The 21,367-nt window shown below is 33.8% G+C and overlaps 1 protein-coding gene across 1 annotated transcript in view; it reads left to right on the top strand.

The window, feature by feature from the left end:
- Positions 1–21,367, top strand: part of CFAP47 (cilia and flagella associated protein 47) — a gene marked incomplete at its 3' end in the record, with an annotated part of 348,750 nt that overhangs the window by 133,780 nt on the left and 193,603 nt on the right. Inside the window, exons 26-29 of the mRNA XM_039855224.1 lie at positions 3,422–3,643; positions 11,664–11,745; positions 12,669–12,755; positions 21,092–21,284. Of these exons, the coding sequence (XP_039711158.1) occupies positions 3,422–3,643; positions 11,664–11,745; positions 12,669–12,755; positions 21,092–21,284 (584 nt within the window). The remainder of the gene's footprint in view (positions 1–3,421; positions 3,644–11,663; positions 11,746–12,668; positions 12,756–21,091; positions 21,285–21,367) is intronic.

Here is a 21,367-nt window from a genome sequence, read left to right as displayed (position 1 = left end):
ATTTATTTCTCGTCATGAGTTTTCATAAAAAGATTTAATTTTTAAACTTTTTCTTCTAAATTTGGCTTTATCTGAATTGCACATTTTTATATGTAACAATTTCTTTTCATCCAACTCATTTTTTCCAATTTCCAATGTACTTTATTCTACAAAGGTCATTTAGAAACTTGCATTTGGTGATTTTGCTATTAATATTCAACATAATTTCATTGAAGTCAGAGACCATCCTCTTTGAAATTTTTGACATTTGTTTACTGGTCAGCATTTATTTAGATTTTATAAACATTTCGACTTGAAAATATTGTGTATTTTGTAGTTATTGAAAGCTGTTTTCCATGTATGTACATTAAAACTAAGTTTGCTTATACTCTTTAAATAATATATATGCTTACTGACTTTTAAATTATTTATTAATGACTAGGATAAAATTGTTAAAATCTTTACTTATATTTGTACATTTGCCTACTTCTTTTTAATTGGGTCATTTTTGCTTTATATGTTTTGAAGCTGTACCAAGTGCATTTGAATGTGCAGTTGAAGCACCTTTGTGGTTTATTCAGACTTTTATGCCTATAGAATGTCTTTATACTTACTAATGCTTCATGCCTTAAGTTCTAAGCTATCTTATATTAACATAGGTACATCACTTCTGGTTAATATTTACATATTATTTGTTTGTATCTTTTACATAAATCTTCTGTTTCCTATGTTTTTGGTTATGTTTCTTTTTATACCCTATCTTTGGCTTGTTTCATATTATTCTTTCAATCTTTGTCTTTTAATTTGAGTTTATGGTTCATATAAATTTAATATAACTACTATAATCTTGGATTTAAATCTACAATGTTTTTAACTTCTATTTTTCTGTCTACTCTGTTCCCTTTCTCTCCTTTTTTTGCCTTATTTTGGATTGAGTAGACATTCTTTTCTTATTTCACGATTAGTCTTCTAGCTTAGATATTTAAATACATTTTTTAAATTCTTTTAATCATTACTTTAGGCAATACAGCATACATTCTTAACTTATTAAAGCCTTTTACTAATTAATAATTTTATCTTCTTCCTTGATGTTGCAAGGGCATTTGATATTTTAACTTTATTTTCTTTCCTCCTGTCACTTGCTATTGTTGTTATGTAGTATAATTATATATATACACACCAAATATTATTATTGATTAATCAATCAATATTTGCTCATGCATTTACCAATTTTATTGTTCTTCATTCTTCTTGTATTTTTAATCTTCGATGTAAGATGATTTTCTTCCTGTCAAATACTCTTTAGTTTTTTAAAATAATTTTTTAATTTTCCAATTACAGTTGGCATTACAATATTATATTAGTTGCAGGTGTCTTTAGATCTTTTAATTAAGGTTATTTGGTAACAAATTTTTGTATTTGTTTCTAAAGATATATATATTTTTCACCTTTATTCTAATTATATAGTTTTGTTTGATATAGGATTCTCTCTAGGTTGGCAGTTATTTTTTTCAGCTTATTTAAGATATATTATTTTTCTCTATCCCCTATTGTTACTATTAGGAAATCATCTGAAATTCTAATTTTTACTGCTTTAAAGGTATCTTTTTTTGAAATACTTGTAAGATTATCTCTTTATATTTAATTTTCAGCAACTTCATTGTGACGTACCTAGAAAAGTTTCCTTTGTACTTATTTTTATTGGGTTCATAGTGATTTTTTATTTGTGGTTTAATATTTTTATTGTCTGTTTTGGAAAGTTCTCAGCCATTATCTTTTCAAATTCTTGATTGCCCCATTTTTTTGGGCTCCTTTCCTTCTTTGTTCACTCTTCTGTATTTTCCATCTTTTTGTCCCTCTATATTAGAGTATGGATACTTTCTTTTTTTTGGCTCTTTCTCATCGTTTATTTATTTTCTTTTTCTTTTTTTTATTGAAGTAACAATGGTTAATACAATTATAAAATTTTCAGGTGTACATTACAATTTGACATCTGTATATTCTATTGTGTGTTTACCACCCAAAGTTCAGTTTAGTATGGATACTTTCCTATGGCCTATATTTCAATGTATTTCTCTTTTCACTAGGTTTAATCTGCTGTTAAGCTCATCCATTGCTCTTATAATTTTACTTACAAGATTTATTTCTAAATTTTCTATTTGGTCATTTCTTATATAATTTATAATTCAGTGACAAAATTCTCAATCTTAAACATAGTACATACAGTTAGTTTGAAATCCATGTCTTATAACTATAATATCTGGGCCCCTCTTTATTCATATTGTTTATTGTTTATTTCCATTTGCATTCATCTTGTTACCTTTTCTCCTTATTTCGTCATTATCTGGTTATGTTTTAATTACATTTAGACCAGTTATATTTTTTATAATTTTTTTTGTAGAAATATTTTAAAGCCTGTGATGGTGTTAATTTTCTCCATGAAGTATTTGTTCGTTTTATTGATAATTTCGTGATATACTAGCCCTATTATATACATTACTTATGAGGAAGTTGAGGAAAGAAAGGCCAACTAACTCTTATAAAGTCACAGAGGAAGTGGCAGAGCCAGGGTTTGAGCAGTGGTGGTTAAACCCTTACGTAAATCAGTGTGCTTTCTGCTGTAATATGTGAAACAGACCTGCTACCTACCAAACTGGAGAACTGCTGTTCAAAACGGCTCCTTGGGCACTTTTTATTTGTCAGTCGAAGCTGGTGATACATTTGTGACTTTGAATGCTCGCAAACAAATAGTATAGTATTAGGTATTTGATAAACTGTAGACAGCAAGAATTGGTTGCAATTTTTTACTCCATTTAAAATTTAGCATATATCACAATTTGGTGTGGGAAAGTATCAGGAAATAGAGATTGTGTTGTCTTAACTTAAAGAACAGAGAAATATATGAGAAAACTAGATCTCTGGACTTTAAAATGAGAATCATGAGGCTAATGTTTAGGATGTGCCCTTCTAAGTATTAAAATACATATTGAGAAAATGCGTGTAAATTTGTCTTTGTATATACACGTGAGATGAATGTTCAAAATCTATATTGGAAACTATTATAGACATTATCTCCAATTTATAGGGAACGATATTGAGTTAAGTGAGTTTAGATAACTTGTCAGACTCATATAGTTAGTAGGCAGTGGGTCCAGGATTTAACCACTATACTGTTTATCAAAAGCTCTTAAAATTTTCTAATTACAATCTAATCTTTCAGACTTGACAGTTGCAACATTAATTATTTGTGCTTAAAAGAAGATACTGGAAAACTCTCGAGTTATTTAAAAAATCTATTTTTATTAACAAATAGTAGCTGAATAAAGTAATTTTTGTAATTTCTTACTTGATTTTTATATAGAATTTTATTTAGTCATAGAACATTTATTTCCATAACATAACATTTTAAGATTTAAAAAAAAAATAAATCATTTTCCCATAGGGATGTGTATAAAATGCAAGCCTGCTCATCAGCCTCATTATCCAAAAGAATTTTACGACAGAATGACTTTTTAAGATATAATAGAACCATTTATGATGTGGTACGCCACTTGAGTGGAAAAATGCCTGATGGAATTAATTCAAGTCAATCGTTACCTGTGGATTTCACTGAAAGAGTGATTCAACTTCATATGCAACATTCTTCACTTCTTGACTTTCTCAAGTAAGTGCATAGATGTGCTAATTTAAAAATGTAATTTTGGCTTGGATAGAAAAGTAAGTAGATGGGTAGATAGATAGCTAGGTAAACTTTGATAGTATTTATCTTTTTATAAAATATGTACTAAATTTCCATAGTTTACCTAACCCTGAAATATGTACCTTGGAAGAATAATAGAAAATAAACATTTCATAACCTAATGAATTTATAATCTAAGGAAATCTTCCTCAGATTTTATCATGTATCCAAATCATTGGGATAGCATGTTAAACAGGTTGCTGGCCCTTACCCACATAGTTTATGATGCTAATTTGCATTTATAACAAGTTTCAAGTGATATCGATATTTCTGGTTCATAACCTCATCTTGAGAATCCTCATATAAGGCAAATATATAAATCCATTGAACAAAAATGAGGTGAAATCAATAAGTTTATTCCTGAGATTACTGTTAGTATAATCTCAATTTATGAGTACTGTGAACTTGTAGTTGCATAGTTGAAGTCTTTTAATATTCAAATGATAAACAAATGAAATTTTCCATAAATAGTTGATAGAAAATAGGAGAAATACTTGACATCATAATGCCTGTGTTCCTCTGCAGAGATTAAATGGCAAGTGGCCAAGAAATGGAAAAGCAATGCTTAAAACTGTAAGAAGAGTTATAGTAAGCACTTCTTTTGCTTACATTTGCAAAATTCTTGTGCAGTGGAACTCCCCACATTCATAAGCGGTGTTATTACTCCATCTTCCATACTCTCGTACCACTAAAATAGTACTTGTTACTTACAATTATTAATGCATTAGGGTTAATATATTTTGAAATATGTTACTGTGTTTTTATATTTGGCTTATTTGTGTATGGAATCCACTCCATAGTTGGCCGGAGATATTCATCTACTTTAACAGGAGTGTGGATGGAAGGTAAGAAGAGGACACTTATAACAGGAATTGAAATGAAAGATTTGATGTTCAATTTTTAAAATTTCTAGATCAGACTTTCTCAGTCCCTAGCAATACCATGATCTTAAAAATTAGACATGGTACTGAAAAAATGTTTTTTTCTTTATTTCTTAGACTTTCACTATCATGGTAATAACCCAAACTAGCTTGCATTTCTTGTGACATGTAAGAGATCTAGAAGTTTTTAAGTTGGTGAAGTTGACTGGGTCAAGACTCAGGCAGCCTGTTTTGGAGGATACTGGGTTGACAAAGAGGCAGAAGGGTGGCTGGCTCTGAAGCCATAATATGAATGACAAATGTATGAAGACTGGGGAGTGGCTGAGTCAGTTACGAGGCACTTATTGGTCCTTGATGGGCCTAAGAGGAAAGACACAAGATCCTCATTTCAGGTCTCAGCAGCAGATGCCCACATGACACCTAGGCTTTAAGCAGAAGAGGTATTTCCAAAAACACTGAAGATTCAGAAAAGTAATCACAAACCTCACGCACAGATACAAGAATCTCTCTCACCTACCTCATGTAAGCCCAAATACTGGGATGATCCATGTCCTGAGAGGCCTTATACAATTTGGAGATTCTGCTTTTATACAATAATATCAAATTAAAAAGACAAAAAAAATAGATACATGGCTTTAGAAGTGACTCATGAAAGTGAGGAAACCTGAAGTTAAGGATTTATTTACTTATTTACTTATTTGTAAATCTGCCTCTTCCTAGATGCCATCTGGTGGTAAGTAAGATGCCATCTGGTGGTAAGAGGAGGTCTGAAATTTTGATCGTTTATCCCGAAGAAAGGAATTACCGTAAAGAGACTGTTCAGATCAGAAGAGACTTAAGATATGTGAAGATTCAAGTCTGTATTTTCTCCCTGTTCTTCTATACACAATCTGGGTGGGAGACTAAAATTCTGTTAGTTAAGGAAAATAGCACTCCACTGACTTATTCATGAGTCGCTGTACTCCACTATTTTTTGAGAATGTGAGCATGTGAGGACAGGAACCACATCTGTATCTTCTGGCATCTCTTTAACACCCCAGGGTCATTGATAACACAGAATAAGTCCAGTGGTCATTAAATATTTATTAACATTTTCTTTCACAGAGCTTTGCTTTTTGAGCTCCTGTACTAAAAGGAATAAAAATTTGAAATTGTGTCTCAGGACAGTCTCATAAGAATGAGGAACATTTTGTGAAATAGAAAATTGAGGGGTAAAAAAAGAAAAAGTAAAGCATTTGCATTCTAGGAGGGAAGATGTAACCAGTCATAGAGTCAAGTTGGAGAAAATTAGGGTGGGTACTATGATTGTTATACATCGAACTTTTTAAATAATATTAAACTATGAATTCTTAAAAATAACTTTCATCATTAAGGCATTTATTCCATCATACCTGTAGTTTGCTAAGGCTACCATAACAAAATACCACTGACTGGATGGCTTAAATAACATAAATGTATTTTTTCACATTCTGGAGGCTGGAAGTATAAGATTAAGTTGTTGGAGTGTTGGATTTCTTCCGAGTCCTCTTTGCTTGGGTTGCAAATGGCTGCCTTTTCTCTCGTCCTCACATGACCTTTTCTCTGTGCACACACACCCTTGGTGTTTCTCTGTGTGTCCAAATTTCATCTTATAAGCACCAGTCAGATTGGATTAGGGCCCACTGTAACAGCCTCATTTTACCTTAATCACCTTAAAGGCTTTAACTCCAAATATTCACAGTCTGAAGTACTGAGGGCTAGAGTTTCATCATATGATTTTTGAGGAGACACATTTCAGCCCATAACAATGCCATATGTGTTTTATTAAGAAAAATACTATGTAATTGGATATTATATTTTACAATAACTTTTGTATTGCTTTATTTGATATGATATGCTTAATGTTCATTGTCATTTGTGCCTGTTATAGACTGAATTGTGTCCTTCCGAAATTCATATGTTGAAGCTCTAACTCTCATTGTGACTATATTTGGAGAGGGACCCATTAAGGATGTAATTACGGTTAATGATATCCTAAAGGTTGAGCCCTAAGCTGATGAGACCAGTGCCTATGTAAAAAGAGGAAGAGACATCAGAAATATCTATCTACAACACCCTCATTCCTCGCTCCTCCTCCTCCTCTCTCGCTCTTTCTATTTTTCTCAGCACAAAGAAAAGGTCATATGAAGAACACAGCAAGAAGGCAGCCACTTACAAGCCAGAAGCAGAGGTCTCACTAGAAACTGAATTTTCTGGCACCTTGTTCTCAGACTTTTGGCCTCCAAAACTATGAGAAAATGAATTTCTTTTGTTTAACCTACCAAATATGTGGTATTCTATTATGGCAGCCTGAACAGATCAATGCAGTGTCTTATATCCTTTGATATAATTTTATTTGTTATAACCAGTAATTATTTTTATAACATGATTAATTTTCATTGAAAAAGTAAACTTTTTTGATTTTTAATTTTCATAATATAAAACTAAACAGAATATAAACATTGTGTATCCTACACTGAAACTATAATGTAGGATATTACATAATATAAAACTATTATAACTCTTACTTTCTAATTACATTGATTTTTAAATAAATTTTTCATTTACCAAAGTAAATACAATTCGGGAAAAAAAACTCACTTTTCTCTATAAGTAAATTCAATTCCATTTGTGATTTTACTTCTTTTATCTTTAAAAATTATACACTTCTCTCATATGCATGTCCATTATGGCATCTTATTTAATGGAAAGAATGAAAATATTTCAAAGCAACAATTTAAGAAGTGATTCTGGAGGTGCATATTGAAGTGGGGTAAAAGAGTATAGCTTTTGAATTAGGTAGATGAAGGCTTAAATTCTAGCTCTTTTGTACTCCCGTGACTTTGTACAAGCAACTTAACCTGTTTAAGCTACAGTTTTATTATCTGTAAAATTAAGGGTTAAAATTCTCAAACTTGATTGATAAAAAAATTAGAAATAATAAAATATGTATTACATGACACATAATAAATGATGATGATGTGATAAGTGTAATAAATTATGATCAATGAATTTCATATGCTAAAATGTTTCTTTAAATTATTCCAACATGGTAACCATTAATGACACACTGAAAACTAACTCTTATGATATCACTATCATTGAAATAGAATATTTTCAAAATCTATTTTGTTAAACATAAATGTCTTATTGACATAAAGAATGCCAGAAAACCAGTATTTATCAACTCCGTCTTTATATTACATAGAAATTTTTTTTTTAATTTTATTAAGTTTAAAATCAAAAGCACATGACTTTTAATTTTATCACTTCCTACTCTTGGTCCTTGATTGATTCGGTAAAATAAATGTTTTAATTCAATAAGGCAAAAATTGTAATGCCATTCTTATTTTAGAAACTTAGTTGTACTTTTAAAATATAATAGAATATCAACTGTGAACAAAAGAAGGATATTTGGGTACTTAAGTAAATCTTTATTGTTTGTGCATTATAGAAATCAAACGGTTTTCTGATAGCATCATTAAACTCTTTGGTACTTGTGATCATCGTGTTATTCTTACAGCATTATTGTTGGCACAGCTTCAGTAGTGTTGACATTAATAGGGGAGGTTTCTGTTTTGACATTTAGTGGTATGGGGATGCAGGTGCGGAAGAATGATTTTGGCATTAAAGCCAAGCCGTTTAAATTTATTACTCTTTTATCAGCAAACATATGACTATCAAGATATGTTGACTCTGAGAAAATTCTTCGACATTCAGAATGTGGCAGTATGGTTAATAAAATTGGACCATTAATCCAAGATACATGCATATGTTTCATCATGGAAATAAATGTATTAAATTCAAAATGATAATAAATGTTATTAGGTTCTCGATTTAAATTTGGTGACAGTGAGTGAGGACTTTTGTACAAATGAAATTATGGATTTTGTGCAATAAATGAGAAGCTATAATTTTTGGAGATTAAGTTTAGACTTTAATAACTCATTACATCTAATTTTATTTTGTTCTACTCAGAGTAAACTCAGAAGAAATATGCAAATAGAAAGCCTAGCATATAAAAGTGTAATAAAATCAAATATAATTGTAAATACTGTCTTAGGGACTGATGAAATTAGGCCTTCAGATAGATTATGTTTTTTAAAGGAAGAAACTCATCTCTTGTAGGGGAAGAAAAACAATTTTTTTTCTATCCTTCTAGGTTCTTGGCTGAGACTCCCCTGTAGTAAAAGACAGATTAACAGGAAAAAGAAACTATTTTAATTACATATGTAAGTATGGTAGCCCCACAAAGATATGAGACTCAAAAGACAGAGCTAAGGAAAGGGATAGAGGTCTAGGGCTTCAAAGTGGGGGAGTCTGAAGGGAGGGAGGAGGAAAGGTTTGTTAAACAATGGTTGCCCTTCCATGCAGATAAGTCTCTCAGGTGAAAAAATTATCTCTGGTAATCACTGTCTTCCAGGTACAGGCTTCTTTTCTAATGCAATTTTTTTTTTAATAAATGTAGATTTCCTTTACAAAAAAGTTACTTCTACTCTGTTTTCAGAGCTTTTATGTCCATTGTTTCTCAAAATCATTGCTAGGCCAATGAGGCACATTTTAGGGTAGTATATTCTGCTACCTTTCACTTCATAACAGCATCTGTAAAATGCTGGTAAAGAACAAAATTCAACTGAATAAATTTTAAAGATCTTATTAGCTTTATTCAACAATTTATGAATCAGACAGGTTCCAATTTAGCAGATAGGAAGAAGCTCTTAAGAGCTATCTAAGGCAAGAGAGTTTTTAAGCAGAAGGGAGCAAGAACAATGAAGTTGCACTTAGGCAATGAAGGGGAGTGGGACATGCCACCCTAAAATGTGCCACTTTAGCATGTAGATTGGTTTGAGCTGTAGGCAATTGAGACCCAGCAGACTCATGAAAATCTTTTTACTCCTCCATTAACTGCCTAAAAGAATTTAGATAGGGACCCTGACCCAGAAAGAGAGCTACTACCAGAGATAGCTTTTTGTACCAGAAAGATGTAGCTAGCTGTATGGTCAGGCAAACATTTGTTTACCAAACATCTACTCTTCTCATCTTCCTGTGAATTATCTTCCATCCCTTTGAAGCCCCAGACCCCTACCCACTTCTCCTTAGCTCGAGATGGCATGTAAACTTCAATTACCTGATTGCCTGGGAGTCTCATGTCTTTGTGGGGCTTCCTTAGGTACATAATTAAATTTGTTTTTCTCCTGTTAATCTGTCTTATGTCAATCTGATTATTAGACCACCAAAGAATCTAAAAGGGAAAAAGGGAAGTTTTCCACCCCTACAGCAAAAAGGCAGATTGGTTATTGCAACGTCACTTTCCTTTAGAGAATGGCGGGGGTCTATCAGGCACATTACCTAACTCATGCTGATCAGGTAATTCTGATTGAACAGTTTAAGATTCCACTTTGGGGGAGCCAAAACGGTAATTAAGTCCCCGTTTAGTAAGGTGGGGCTTAGCATAACCAACTCCATTTTGGGCCTATTGTCTTTACCAATGCAAAAATGCATTCTTACATTAACATTTTACTGAGGGCTTATTTTCTGCTGGACACTGTGGAGTGCTCAAATGAATACCATGTGGTCTCCCTCCTTAAGTAGCTCTCAGTCTGTTTCCTGATAGTTTTCCTTAGGCTTTCAGTAGTATTCTATAGAAGTGATCATATCCTTCTGAGATCCCGTCTTGGCTTTGGATGCAAGGAGGTATTCCACTTTCTTCATATGTCTCTGTGCTGTCTGTTTCACTTTCTAGGATTTCACCTTAATGGGATGTCATCTCATTGAGTTCTTACATAGGCTTTAGGTTGGCTGCTCATCCTAAGGAGTGGTGTGCCATTAAAATTAGATTTTATGTAAACCTATAGTAATTCCGATGTAATGAAGATTCATAGGAATAATGTAGATGCAGACAGGAAATATGTGAAAACCAAAGAGAAGGGATGATGCTTGACTTTCAAACAAAGGAGCTTTATGTACGCAGCACAGTTTCTTCCACTAGTTTCAACTGGCCCAGGGCCAGTCAATACAAATCTAACAACTCTAGAACTGTGTTCACTGTTTGCTCTCCTACTACGGTTTCCTTCCTTCCTTCTCTTTTCTCATATTCATCTGTGCTATCTTCAAGGTTTGAGCTTTCAAAATCATCTTAAGGCTCCTTTCTGCCTTTTCTTTATCCCACTTCTCAGTAGTTACAGGACTATAAACTGCTAAGGGTATTTCAAGTTAAATATTAGAGATGGCATTCTTCTCTCGTAAATGCTTATGATGTGTGGGGTTTTATGCTCACTAAATGAGGTTGACCTAAACACTCAAATCCCAACCAGGAATCACTCCTGCCAAAACTGTATTAAATATCTATAACGTGGTTCTGGTGGAAGTGGACATACATGTGAAGAGTTTGGATTAAAATATTTCAAGAAATTTGACAGCGAAAAAATTATAAAGTCTTAAAAATGATAAATTATATACATGTAAATATGTATATATATTTTTAAATGAATAAAATAATATAAATAGATATTTACTGCTTCAGCTATACTACTACAGGTTTATATAATCAAAGAGACCACAATTTTTGAGTATTCTTTGGAAAAATAAGTGATGGATCATGATATATATATATATATTTTTTATATTCAGGCATACATGGTGATAGGTATTCAATGAACATTAGGTGACTAATGATTTATTTATTAGATGTTTTATTTTATTCAAACTTTTTCCAGCTATTTAAAAATTTTGTAATGGCATAGCAACAATAAGATGGCTAGTGCTTTGACAATAGGGACTAAGTCATATAACTATACTCCATTAACATATAAGGGTAAATGTGGATGATTATAGGCACTTAGTTCTTTCTCAGTCAGTTCTCTAAAGGAAACATCATATACACATTTCACTGGTAAGGGAAACTTAAAAATTAATTATAAATTTTAAAATTTAAAATTAAAATTCAATAAACAAACTATATACATTGAAATAATTTAATTGAAATGCAAGTGATATACAGATTGTATTATACTATAATAATTTGGAGTTTTCTTTTTTAATTTTAGTGCTCAGGGAGCATGTATTCCTCATGTACTGCCAGAATTTCTGTTTGAACCAGAAGATTATAAGAAGTGGATTAAAATTACAGTAAGAGAATGTAGTTTCTGAGAACATCTGTGCAGTTATTTTTGAATTTACTAGATTTTGGTCTTTGCTTAAAGATTCCACTTTAGAATCCTTGATTTTTTATTTATGAAATATCCTAAGGATTATGCCTGGATGACATATATATAGTATCTGTCTAAAAATCTGTGTGGAGACGAGGCAGAAATGATTACATGGTTTTCTTAAATATATAGTAATTGTTTCTTTTAGAGGATTTAAAAATGAGGAATGGTATGTGCTTATGTAATTTTTTTTTTAAATACATTTTTAGAATATATATCTTTCAAAGGAAATGCTGGTTTAATTTTCTCACCACTTGCCACTTCCCATGTTCAGTTTTAGGGGAGAATAGGAAGAAATTAAACAAGATATGCATAGATTTTTTTCAAAGTATTCAATTCATTTTGTGGAAACCTATTGTATTAAGGCACCTGTCAGCTTTGAGGCAACTCTACTTTAGTTGTGGCACTGTTACTACAGTCACCACATGACATTAGTAGTAGAGCCATGGGACTGTTCTTTGGCATTCTGCTGAGTTCCTGTGGCTTAATCCAAATGGTGTGGCTCTTTCGAGGGTTCAGAGTTCAGAATTCTTTGCATCTTATTGTGCCACTAATGCCACAGAGTGGGATAGTAGATGCATTGAATGAATAAATCTACAACTTCAATAAAAGTCTGTGATTTCCATAAAGTTACCTATGTTGATACTTTCTATGACTGGCACATGGGGAAATAGAGATCTTGATGAATATATGAAAAGGACATGCATAGGTTTTATAATATATGCTAGCTAAGTAGTTAAAACTTTGGAATTATATTTGCCTTGTATTTTAATTAATGTTGTGATATTTTATTTCTTCAAGTCTTCCACTAATACCTTGCCTGTGTGTTCCTCTCTACCTAAGGAAAAGCATTCTATCGTTATAGATATGACTAAGTTTGAAGCCTGGAGTCAACGGGCATGGACAGATGTATTCCTTCAGATGTATAAGGTAACACTTCCACTCTTATTTACTGTGTTGGATTCTTTGGGTCGATTTACAAGAATAGTGTATTAGTTAAGGTACAGGTAATGCTGCTGTAAAAGATTCAAAAACACAGTGGCTCAAATAAGATTGAATTTTTATACTTCTTATGGAACTGTGGAGAAGTAGGTGGTTTAGAAGTAGTGGAGTGTCTCTTCCATCCTCAGTGCTGGGCTTTCATCTCTGGGTCGGTTTCTCAGAATAGGGAAGAACAAATAGGGAGTAGAGGACAAGTAAATACCTTTTAAGGATGTTTCCTGAAAAAATGCATCATTATCCTTTCAAAGCCCATTGGGCAGAGTTTAGTCATATGACCACGCTTAGCTTTAAGAGAAGTTGAGAAATATAGTCTCTAAAATTGGTAGCTACAGGTGTTTTTCAGTACTAAAAATAAAGATTAAAGAATGAATGGAGGTGAAAATTATGGTCTCCACCTCTAATACATGTAACTGAGTTTAAGCTCCTACTGCTCACTGCATGATAGCCGAGAAACTGAGTGACAGAGTTGAAGCAAGGAAAGCAACTGTATTCAGAAAAACAGCAAGCCGAGCAGATGGTAGACTAGCATCCTAAAGAACCTTATTAAGAAAGTACAGATTTCAGATTTCTTTTATGTCAAGGGAAAGGGGAAATGGGAGGGGTAAGAGGTGATTGTTGACTACAGACATCTGGGTGCCAGCAGGTGTCCCAGGAAGATTGTGAAACTTCTTTGTTTTTAGTCTGTTGACTCTAGTTGATGTGAGTCCAGTCGCGAAGGTCCTGCAAATCTTTGACAGTCATTATTTTTATATATCTTTTGTCTCCTTGAGAGATGCCCTTCTGTTAAGAGTCTGTTTTTCTAAAACTGAAGCTGCAAACAGAATTCCTCTAATGATTAGTATGTCTATATACAAGACTAAGCAGAAGCTATTGACCTGAAGACCATGGCAACAAAGCAGATTTGAGTCAGAGAGGCCAAGCGTTTCACTCTGTTATAAACATAGTAGTCTCTTCTAAAGTTATTCTGGAGAGATATTCACTAGGAATCGTAGGCAAGATCAGGTGTTGATGAGATTCTCCAGTTGACTTCATGCCAAATTGCATGTGTGGTAAATTAACATAAGTAGCTATATTTTCACATGCTATATCTTTAATGTTTAAACAAGGACTGGTTTTGGTCTTGGAGTCATTTCCTACATTTCCAAATGCGGCACTATAGATCTTGTTCAATAAGACTGGTGGAAGTTTTTGCTCTGCCCTCACAAGTCGCAACCACAGAGAGGGTAAGCTGTAGGACAGGGAGTTAAAATGAAGAAGTTAGATTAAATAGCAGCAATTAGTCACTCCAAAGAAAGAGCAAATTAACAAGCTAAATAATGATTGGTATATATGAGACTTTTGTAAAGGCTTTTTAAACATTATCTTATTTAATCTTCGCAACCAGTAACCCCCAGTTTAGAGCTGAGGATTCTGAGGTTAACAGGCATACCTACTTTCTTCCAAGATCACCTGATTTTGGCCATATAAAACCATCTGATATAGGAAAAGTTTATTTCTTTCTTGTTTTTCTCTGCTGGAGCCCAGGAGCCCAGGGCCCTCTTGCTGCCTACTGGCAGCCTCAAGCCTCCATTGCAGCCAGCCACCTAGGTCTACCTTCTGAAGAGTTCCTTCTGCTACATGATTCCCACTTACTCTCCTCTCGTCCTCTTACCACCACCCCAACCTGCCCTATCTTTCTTGCTGGCAGTCAAGAAGAGAAATCCTGTTTTTTCTTGATTAATTCCCAGAAGAATGTATAGAGATATTTGTGACTCCTAGCCAAAATCAGAATTGAGAAAAGAAATTTTTTTCTTTCTGAACTCCCATTTGCATCATCTATAATTTTGTCCACTGATAAAGATGAGTCACTCCAAAAGAGAAGAGCAGAAAATGCCCGACTATAGGGACAACCTAGTCCTAATTTTGGTTCATGGACATAATTCACACACACATTCATTTATTCATTTATGCATGCATTCGTGTATATGTTTAGGTTATTTGATCCATTTTCCTCAATCTATTAGTCTATGAATTTAGAAACAAAGTATCATTTGTAAGTCTGATAGTGTGTCAGCTACATAATAGATGCTCAACAAATATTTTTTGAATGAATTCAACAACTATTATGTTTCAGATACTATGCTAGGCTCTGGGGGTGTAAGAGTAAATTTAATATAGTCTGTCTCCTCAAGAATTTTGTGTCCTGCAATATAAATATATGTAATGACAAGGAAGTGTGACAAATGCAATGACAAGGTAAGCCCAAAGAACTAAAGATGAATGCACATAGAAACAAACCTAACTTTCTTGTGCCTTGGGAAGGTTTCCGGGAAGATCACTTTAAACCGAGTCCTGAGAAATGATAGAAGTTTGTCAGGCAAGGTAGGGCATAATTTAGAGAGAGAGAGATTGAGAGAGAGAGTACAGTTTGTGTGAAGGAGATGGTAGACGAGTTTTAATGGGAGAAGAGGAGCATAACATTTTAAGACAAAGGGAATTCAGTGTGGAACTGCCTGAGGTTAAATGGAACATGGTACATTTTGAAGAATAAACACAACATGGCTGGGGATAAGAAGGGTGGACTATGATCCCAGTCAGAAATTAGATCATAATTGACTTTATGAGTCAAACCAAGAAATCTGGATTTATGGATTTTAGCACAAGGTTAGTACAGAGCTATTTTGAAGGAGTTAAAACATAAAGGTAGCATTATTAGTTTTGCATTCTAGAAATATTACTGTGGTACAGTGTGGAAACTGGGGTATAGTTCAGTGTCTGGTGCTGGGAATGCTGTTAGTGGGAAAGATGAAAAAGAGGCAGCTTTCATAAATATTAGGAGTAGAACTAAATAAACTTGGTGAATGACTCTACCTTTTTGAGGGGAGGGGCGTGAAGGAGACAGAGAAGTCAAGGATGACAGTGAGTTTATTGCTTGGGTGACTGAGGAGAATTTGATCCCAGTCACTGAAACATGACAAGGGATAATAATAAGATTCTGTTGAGGGTGGAGGGTGGGACAAGGCAAGAAAGCATGGTAAATTAATTTTAGTCCTGTATTATGATGCCCTGTGTGATTACCAGGTAGGTATGTCTTTTAGTCAAAAAAGAGATCTGGGTGGCAGCACATGTTTGGGATTCTTCACTGATTCAATGATAAAGTCATAGGAATGGATAAGATTGCCCGGTTAGACCATCTGCAGAGCTGTGTTTCTCCATGTATTGTATCTAAAGCATGGGTAGCTCTAGGTGCTCTATTAAATCTGAAGTGGATTGGCAATTTCATTTGAAAAGCAAGTAATGTTATTGAGATGAGTTCACAACTTGGAAATAAAAGATTTGTGATTTTTATATAAATCCCTTTAGGTTCTTATTGTCAAAGTCTTAGAAGTCATGCATATGTACTCTGAAACTGCCTTCATCTGTTCTTGGCTAATAGTTTAGATAACTGGATATAGCTTGTCTCACTCAATTTAATTTTGTGTTATTTAGTTATTTTTGCTTGTTAAATCTACATGATTAATAGTTGCACTTTTCTTACATTATATTCCCAATTCACAAAAGAAAGTGGGTCATTGAAGTATAAGAAGTAAAAAACAATAACAGAAACACTCAAATTCAGAATGTTGTTCCAAATGTAAATTATAAATAGGGATCTGATGTGGCTATAAAGGATTAATCTATACTGAAAGAAGTGAACGTGATATTTCTACAGATGAATCTGGAAAAGAAAAGGTGATCAGAAATAAGTATCTGAATCATAATTTTAAGTAAACTGTCTATTCATTTGTTCCCAGTATACTGTCTATCATAAAGTTTTATTTTTTGAATAGTGGTACAATTCTGTCAAACATTTTGATATTTTTAAACAAAGAGCAGTGATCTTTCTGGTTAATTAAACACATTTTCCCTGAACCAGTTCAAAATCTCTCTATAATCAAATTGGAGTATTTGTTGCTAAAGGTCGGCAAGACACCATTTCGACTGAGGCATGATTCAGAATATCATGCCTCTGTAGAAAAGAAACAAAAATGGTACAAGAGATCATATTTCTGAGGAATATTTAAAATCACTTCAACAAAATGATTGGAGAGAGGCAGAATTGATGAAAATCTTTTATCAAATGGCTTTGCAATATGTCCCATAATGTCAGTGGCATCAGTGTGGAAGCACAATTCTCAAAGGTGATAACAAATATTGCACGTTTTGGTTGGATACAACAATGGATAGGGAACATCCGAACAATTCTTTGCATGTATGTGATAAATATGTGTGAATGAAGTATGCGTTGACATTGTATTCTCTTTATCATTGAGAGCCCATGCTTTAGGAGATGTGATTCTTTGTCATTTAAAGATTAATTTGTAATGTAGCCTGGAGAAAATCCTTTGGTAGTATGTACTAATGGAGAATGACCTGTTGGTCACAACATGAAAGGACGTTGCAAATGAACTCTTATTCAGATTGATGGGTGATTAAAAATATGCTTCTGTTCTGAATTCAGTGTTAAAGGAAACAGAAAAAAAAATGTAAATACCGTCAAAATAAGGCTACTGAGTTACATAATTTCATTGTAATCTCTGTGAATTCAAGATTCTCTTTCCAATATGGAGATGTGTTGAGAGTGGAGGGAAGGTCACTCTCACATGAATTTTCCCAATAGAAATGAGATTAAAAGTATTATCTTCATAGCATTGTTTTTCTGTATAGTATACCATTTCTCTTATTTTAAGTTGTGAACTTTTATGATGCTTCAAATGATGTTTTCCATGTTTTGGAAACACTGGACATATACCTATATGATTTAAGTATCATGATTTTCAATGTAGTACACTAAAATCACTAAAGCATCAAAAGCTTCACTTTTTCCCAAGATTTATTGGAGAAAAAGTTTAACAGCTAAGCTGAATATGATGTCATTTCTGCACAGCTGATTTGATGATTGGATGCTGAAGGCCAGCTAACATTCTGCTTGCTAAGACAAGGGATCATGGTCTAAGCTGTGTCTCACCAAGTTAAGGGGGCCTTTTACTTTTAAATAAGATTGCTATGAGAGCATCCCCTCACAGAGCATGCCATTTTTCTGGTTTGCACAAAGACACTAGAAAGATTATTGAAGTCCTGGCAATGGAAGCCGAAGAAACTTTTCCCAAAGATGAATGAATGCTTTTAATACTGTTTCCTGAATTGAGTTTTTTTTACCTTCTATTTTTGAGTATGATATGTTCATCAAGTAGCTTAGCATTTGGTTGTTATTAGAAGGTAGATTTTAATTTAAAATATCTGTATAATTTCTGGCTTCATGGTTAGCGTGACTATAACAATCAAACTGAGCACCCATTCTGTTAACTTATGAGTTAAGATTTTCTCATTTTGTGGAAATGGTAAGAAAAGAAACTTACTGAATAATAAAGTGATAAAGAGGTCAATATGTTCATTATCCAGGTATATGTAGATACCTGGACAGAGATTATAAGAGTATTATTCATCTCACTGATACGAAGCTATATTCTCATTACTATCACTAACTTAATGTTCTAAATACTGTGTTGGATCTTTATTTTTGAATTACAAAAATTAGTGCTATATGTGGTTTCTTAATGCACATTTAGTGATTCGTAGGGGGTAAAATTGGGAGATAATAGCTGTAGAGTGACTCTACAGCTATTAAAAAATGGCATAGGTTAGAAATCCAATATTGAGCAAACCCAATGTTTAAATAGGCAAAGGAAGAGAGTACTGCAAATGAGCCTGAAAATAGAAAGATAGCAGTGACACTTTATGATATCATGAACGAGGAGGAAAGAGTCTTTGAGGGAAGACATGGTGAACAATATCAGATGAAATTGAGAGGTGGCTTACGATAATGATTAAAAATTCCCTGGACAAGAAAGATGCCAAAAGCACTTTTATCGTGGTGGTAATGACGAGGTAAAGAAGGTCATTAGGTGGGCCTTGGTTTGATAAGCTAATCAAATGGAAGAAAGTGGCTACAGTGAGGGTAGAAAACACTTTCAAGAGTTGTAACTGGTAGAGGGAACAGATAAAAGAATTATTGGGAATTCAAGTTTAGAAGAGCCAGCCCCCTGAAAGCTGAGTGTATAAGTGAAACATCTTCTGATATTGCTGAAAAATAACTGGTTGGGAGGGAGAAGTTAAAGATCCAAAGGTACAAAAGACCACTGATACAGGACTGTCCCTAGAAGATGAGAAGGCCTGGTATCTAGTATAAGAGAAAGGGTAATTCATCCATTGCAGCTGTGGAGAAGGAAGAAAAGTGAGCGCAGATGCAAGAGCTTTTGGACACACGGTGGGACACTGCAGTGTGCTAATTAAGATGTCATCTTTTGCTCTTTAAAACTGAGAGGAAGGATCTTCTAAGAAAAACTAGTATATAGGTGAGAGGGAAGGAGGTTTGATAAAGATGATTAAGAAGCCACGAGCCACAATGGATAATGAGAGTGAGAAGACAAAGGAAACAGGGAATTTTAGGCCTGCAGATTTTATTAGTAAATTAGGAACCAAGTACATCTCAGGTTTCTTGGAACCCCTGTCACTGATCCCCATGATTTAGAGCTGAGATCAGATTGATGCTGTGTCTTCTACCACCAGAAAACTCCCCTGTAACCTCAGTCTCTTCCTGGAGCTTTCTCTCCACCTGTCTTAACTGACACTCATATCTTCACTGCAGAATCGGTTCCCATGTGGTCCTCTTTAACAGGATCTGTTGATGAACAAGTTTGAATCTCTTCCTTTCTTTTTTTAATTAATTTTTTTTCTTTTGTGTAATTCTTACCCTATGGTATTAAGTTATATTCTTTTTACAACAAATTTGTGATCTTGATACCATTTAGACTTAAATTACTGCAAGAAGTTTTGTTATGGTAATAAAAGTTTATGGTATGTTTGAAGTGTTTATTACTTACATCTTCCCACTTAAGCAATCCGATCGATGGAAATATAAGCTTCTAAAAATTAAATCTGATCTGAATTTGTTGATTTCTACTTAATTGTGCTTTCTTTGCCAATTGGAAAAATAAATTAAAACAACACATGATTTTAAAAATCATTCATTGAAAAACAATAAGTCAAATATAATAGCAAAATTCATGTGGAACTGAAAGTACATATGATAGTGATTGTATAGCACTCAATATATATAATTATATACTGCGATACTGTGATTTATAATAAGAAATATATATATTTGGCCTTCCTTCCCATCTCTGGCACAGAGCTCCTAAAATCCTTTGATATTTCTAAGTGATGAGAGTGATGAAGGTATGTTTTGTTAAGTCAATGAGGTAAGTTTTGTACTGCACCTAAGGGTGGGGGCTGATTACCAAAGGAAACAACTGTGTAATTAGAGAGTTGGAACTTTCAGTCCCACCTCTCTGTCCTCCTGGGATAGGCGAGGGCCTGGAGGTTGACTCAGTTGATGCCAATGATTTAATCAATTGTGAGTATGTAATGAAGCCTCCATAAAAACCCATAAAAGACAGGGGTTGGAGAGCTTTTGGAGAGGGCATGGAAGCTTCATGCCCTTTAGCCATGTTTGTTCCTGAGTTATATCCTTTTATAATAAACCAGTGATCTAGTAATTAAAATATTTCTCTGAGTTCTGTTAGCCACTCTAGCAAATTAATGGAACCCAACAAGGGAGTCGTAGAAACCTCTGATTTATAGCTGGTTGGTCAGAAGTATAGGTAACAACCTGCACTTAAAACTGGCATCTCAATTGAGTTGCCAAGGAGAGGATCATTGAAACCTACAGCGGATAGTCGGTGGGTTAGAAGCATAGGTAACAGCCCAGGCTTCTGATTAGCATCTGAAGCAGTTGATGGGAGGGTGCAGCACTGTAGGACTGAACTCAACCTGTGGAATCTGATGCTGTCTCTGGATGGATAGTGTCAGAATTGAGCTGAATGATTGGAGGCTCTGCGGTTGTTTGAGAATTGCTTGCCAGTGACCACCTGCCCCCCCCCCCCCATACATGCACATCGTAAATTGGTAACCAGAATCCTTAGGTAATTAGCTTCTTATAAATTGCGTAGTGTGGTACCTTATAAACCAGATGCTATAGAAGCAAAAAGTCGAGGATTTAAAATGAGCAGTTGAGGTCATCTTATCTATTCCTTTACTCTTGAGTTGATGTAATTAACTAGAAAATACTGATGCTTGCTTTTATTTATCGACCTGTCATATTTTTCATTTACTCTTCCTTCAAATTTTTATTTTGCCATTCATGTCTAGTAAACGTTATTTCTCTTTCTTTTATCCAATTTCAGGTTCTGGTACTATCCCGGATTGTACCACATTCCAGAAAGAATTTGCCCTCTGTATATGAGCAAAATTCACCAAAAGTTAATCCTCCTTTTGCATCCAGCAACATATATTCTAATTCTGAAAGGATTCTGCTTATTTGGATGAACACAAATTATGAGAATACCCGACATATTATATGGAAAAATGGTCTGAAAGGTGAGAAATTTTTTTCTTTAAGTTATCACAAATTGTAGTGTAACGGTATAGAACAACCCATGTAATAGGACTCGGAAATTATG

The sequence above is a fragment of the Pteropus medius genome, unplaced genomic scaffold, assembly GCF_902729225.1.
Source record: "Pteropus medius unplaced genomic scaffold, Ma_sr-lr_union100, whole genome shotgun sequence".
NCBI lineage: Eukaryota > Metazoa > Chordata > Mammalia > Chiroptera > Pteropodidae > Pteropus > Pteropus medius.
This window is presented reverse-complemented; position numbering and strand designations above follow the sequence as displayed.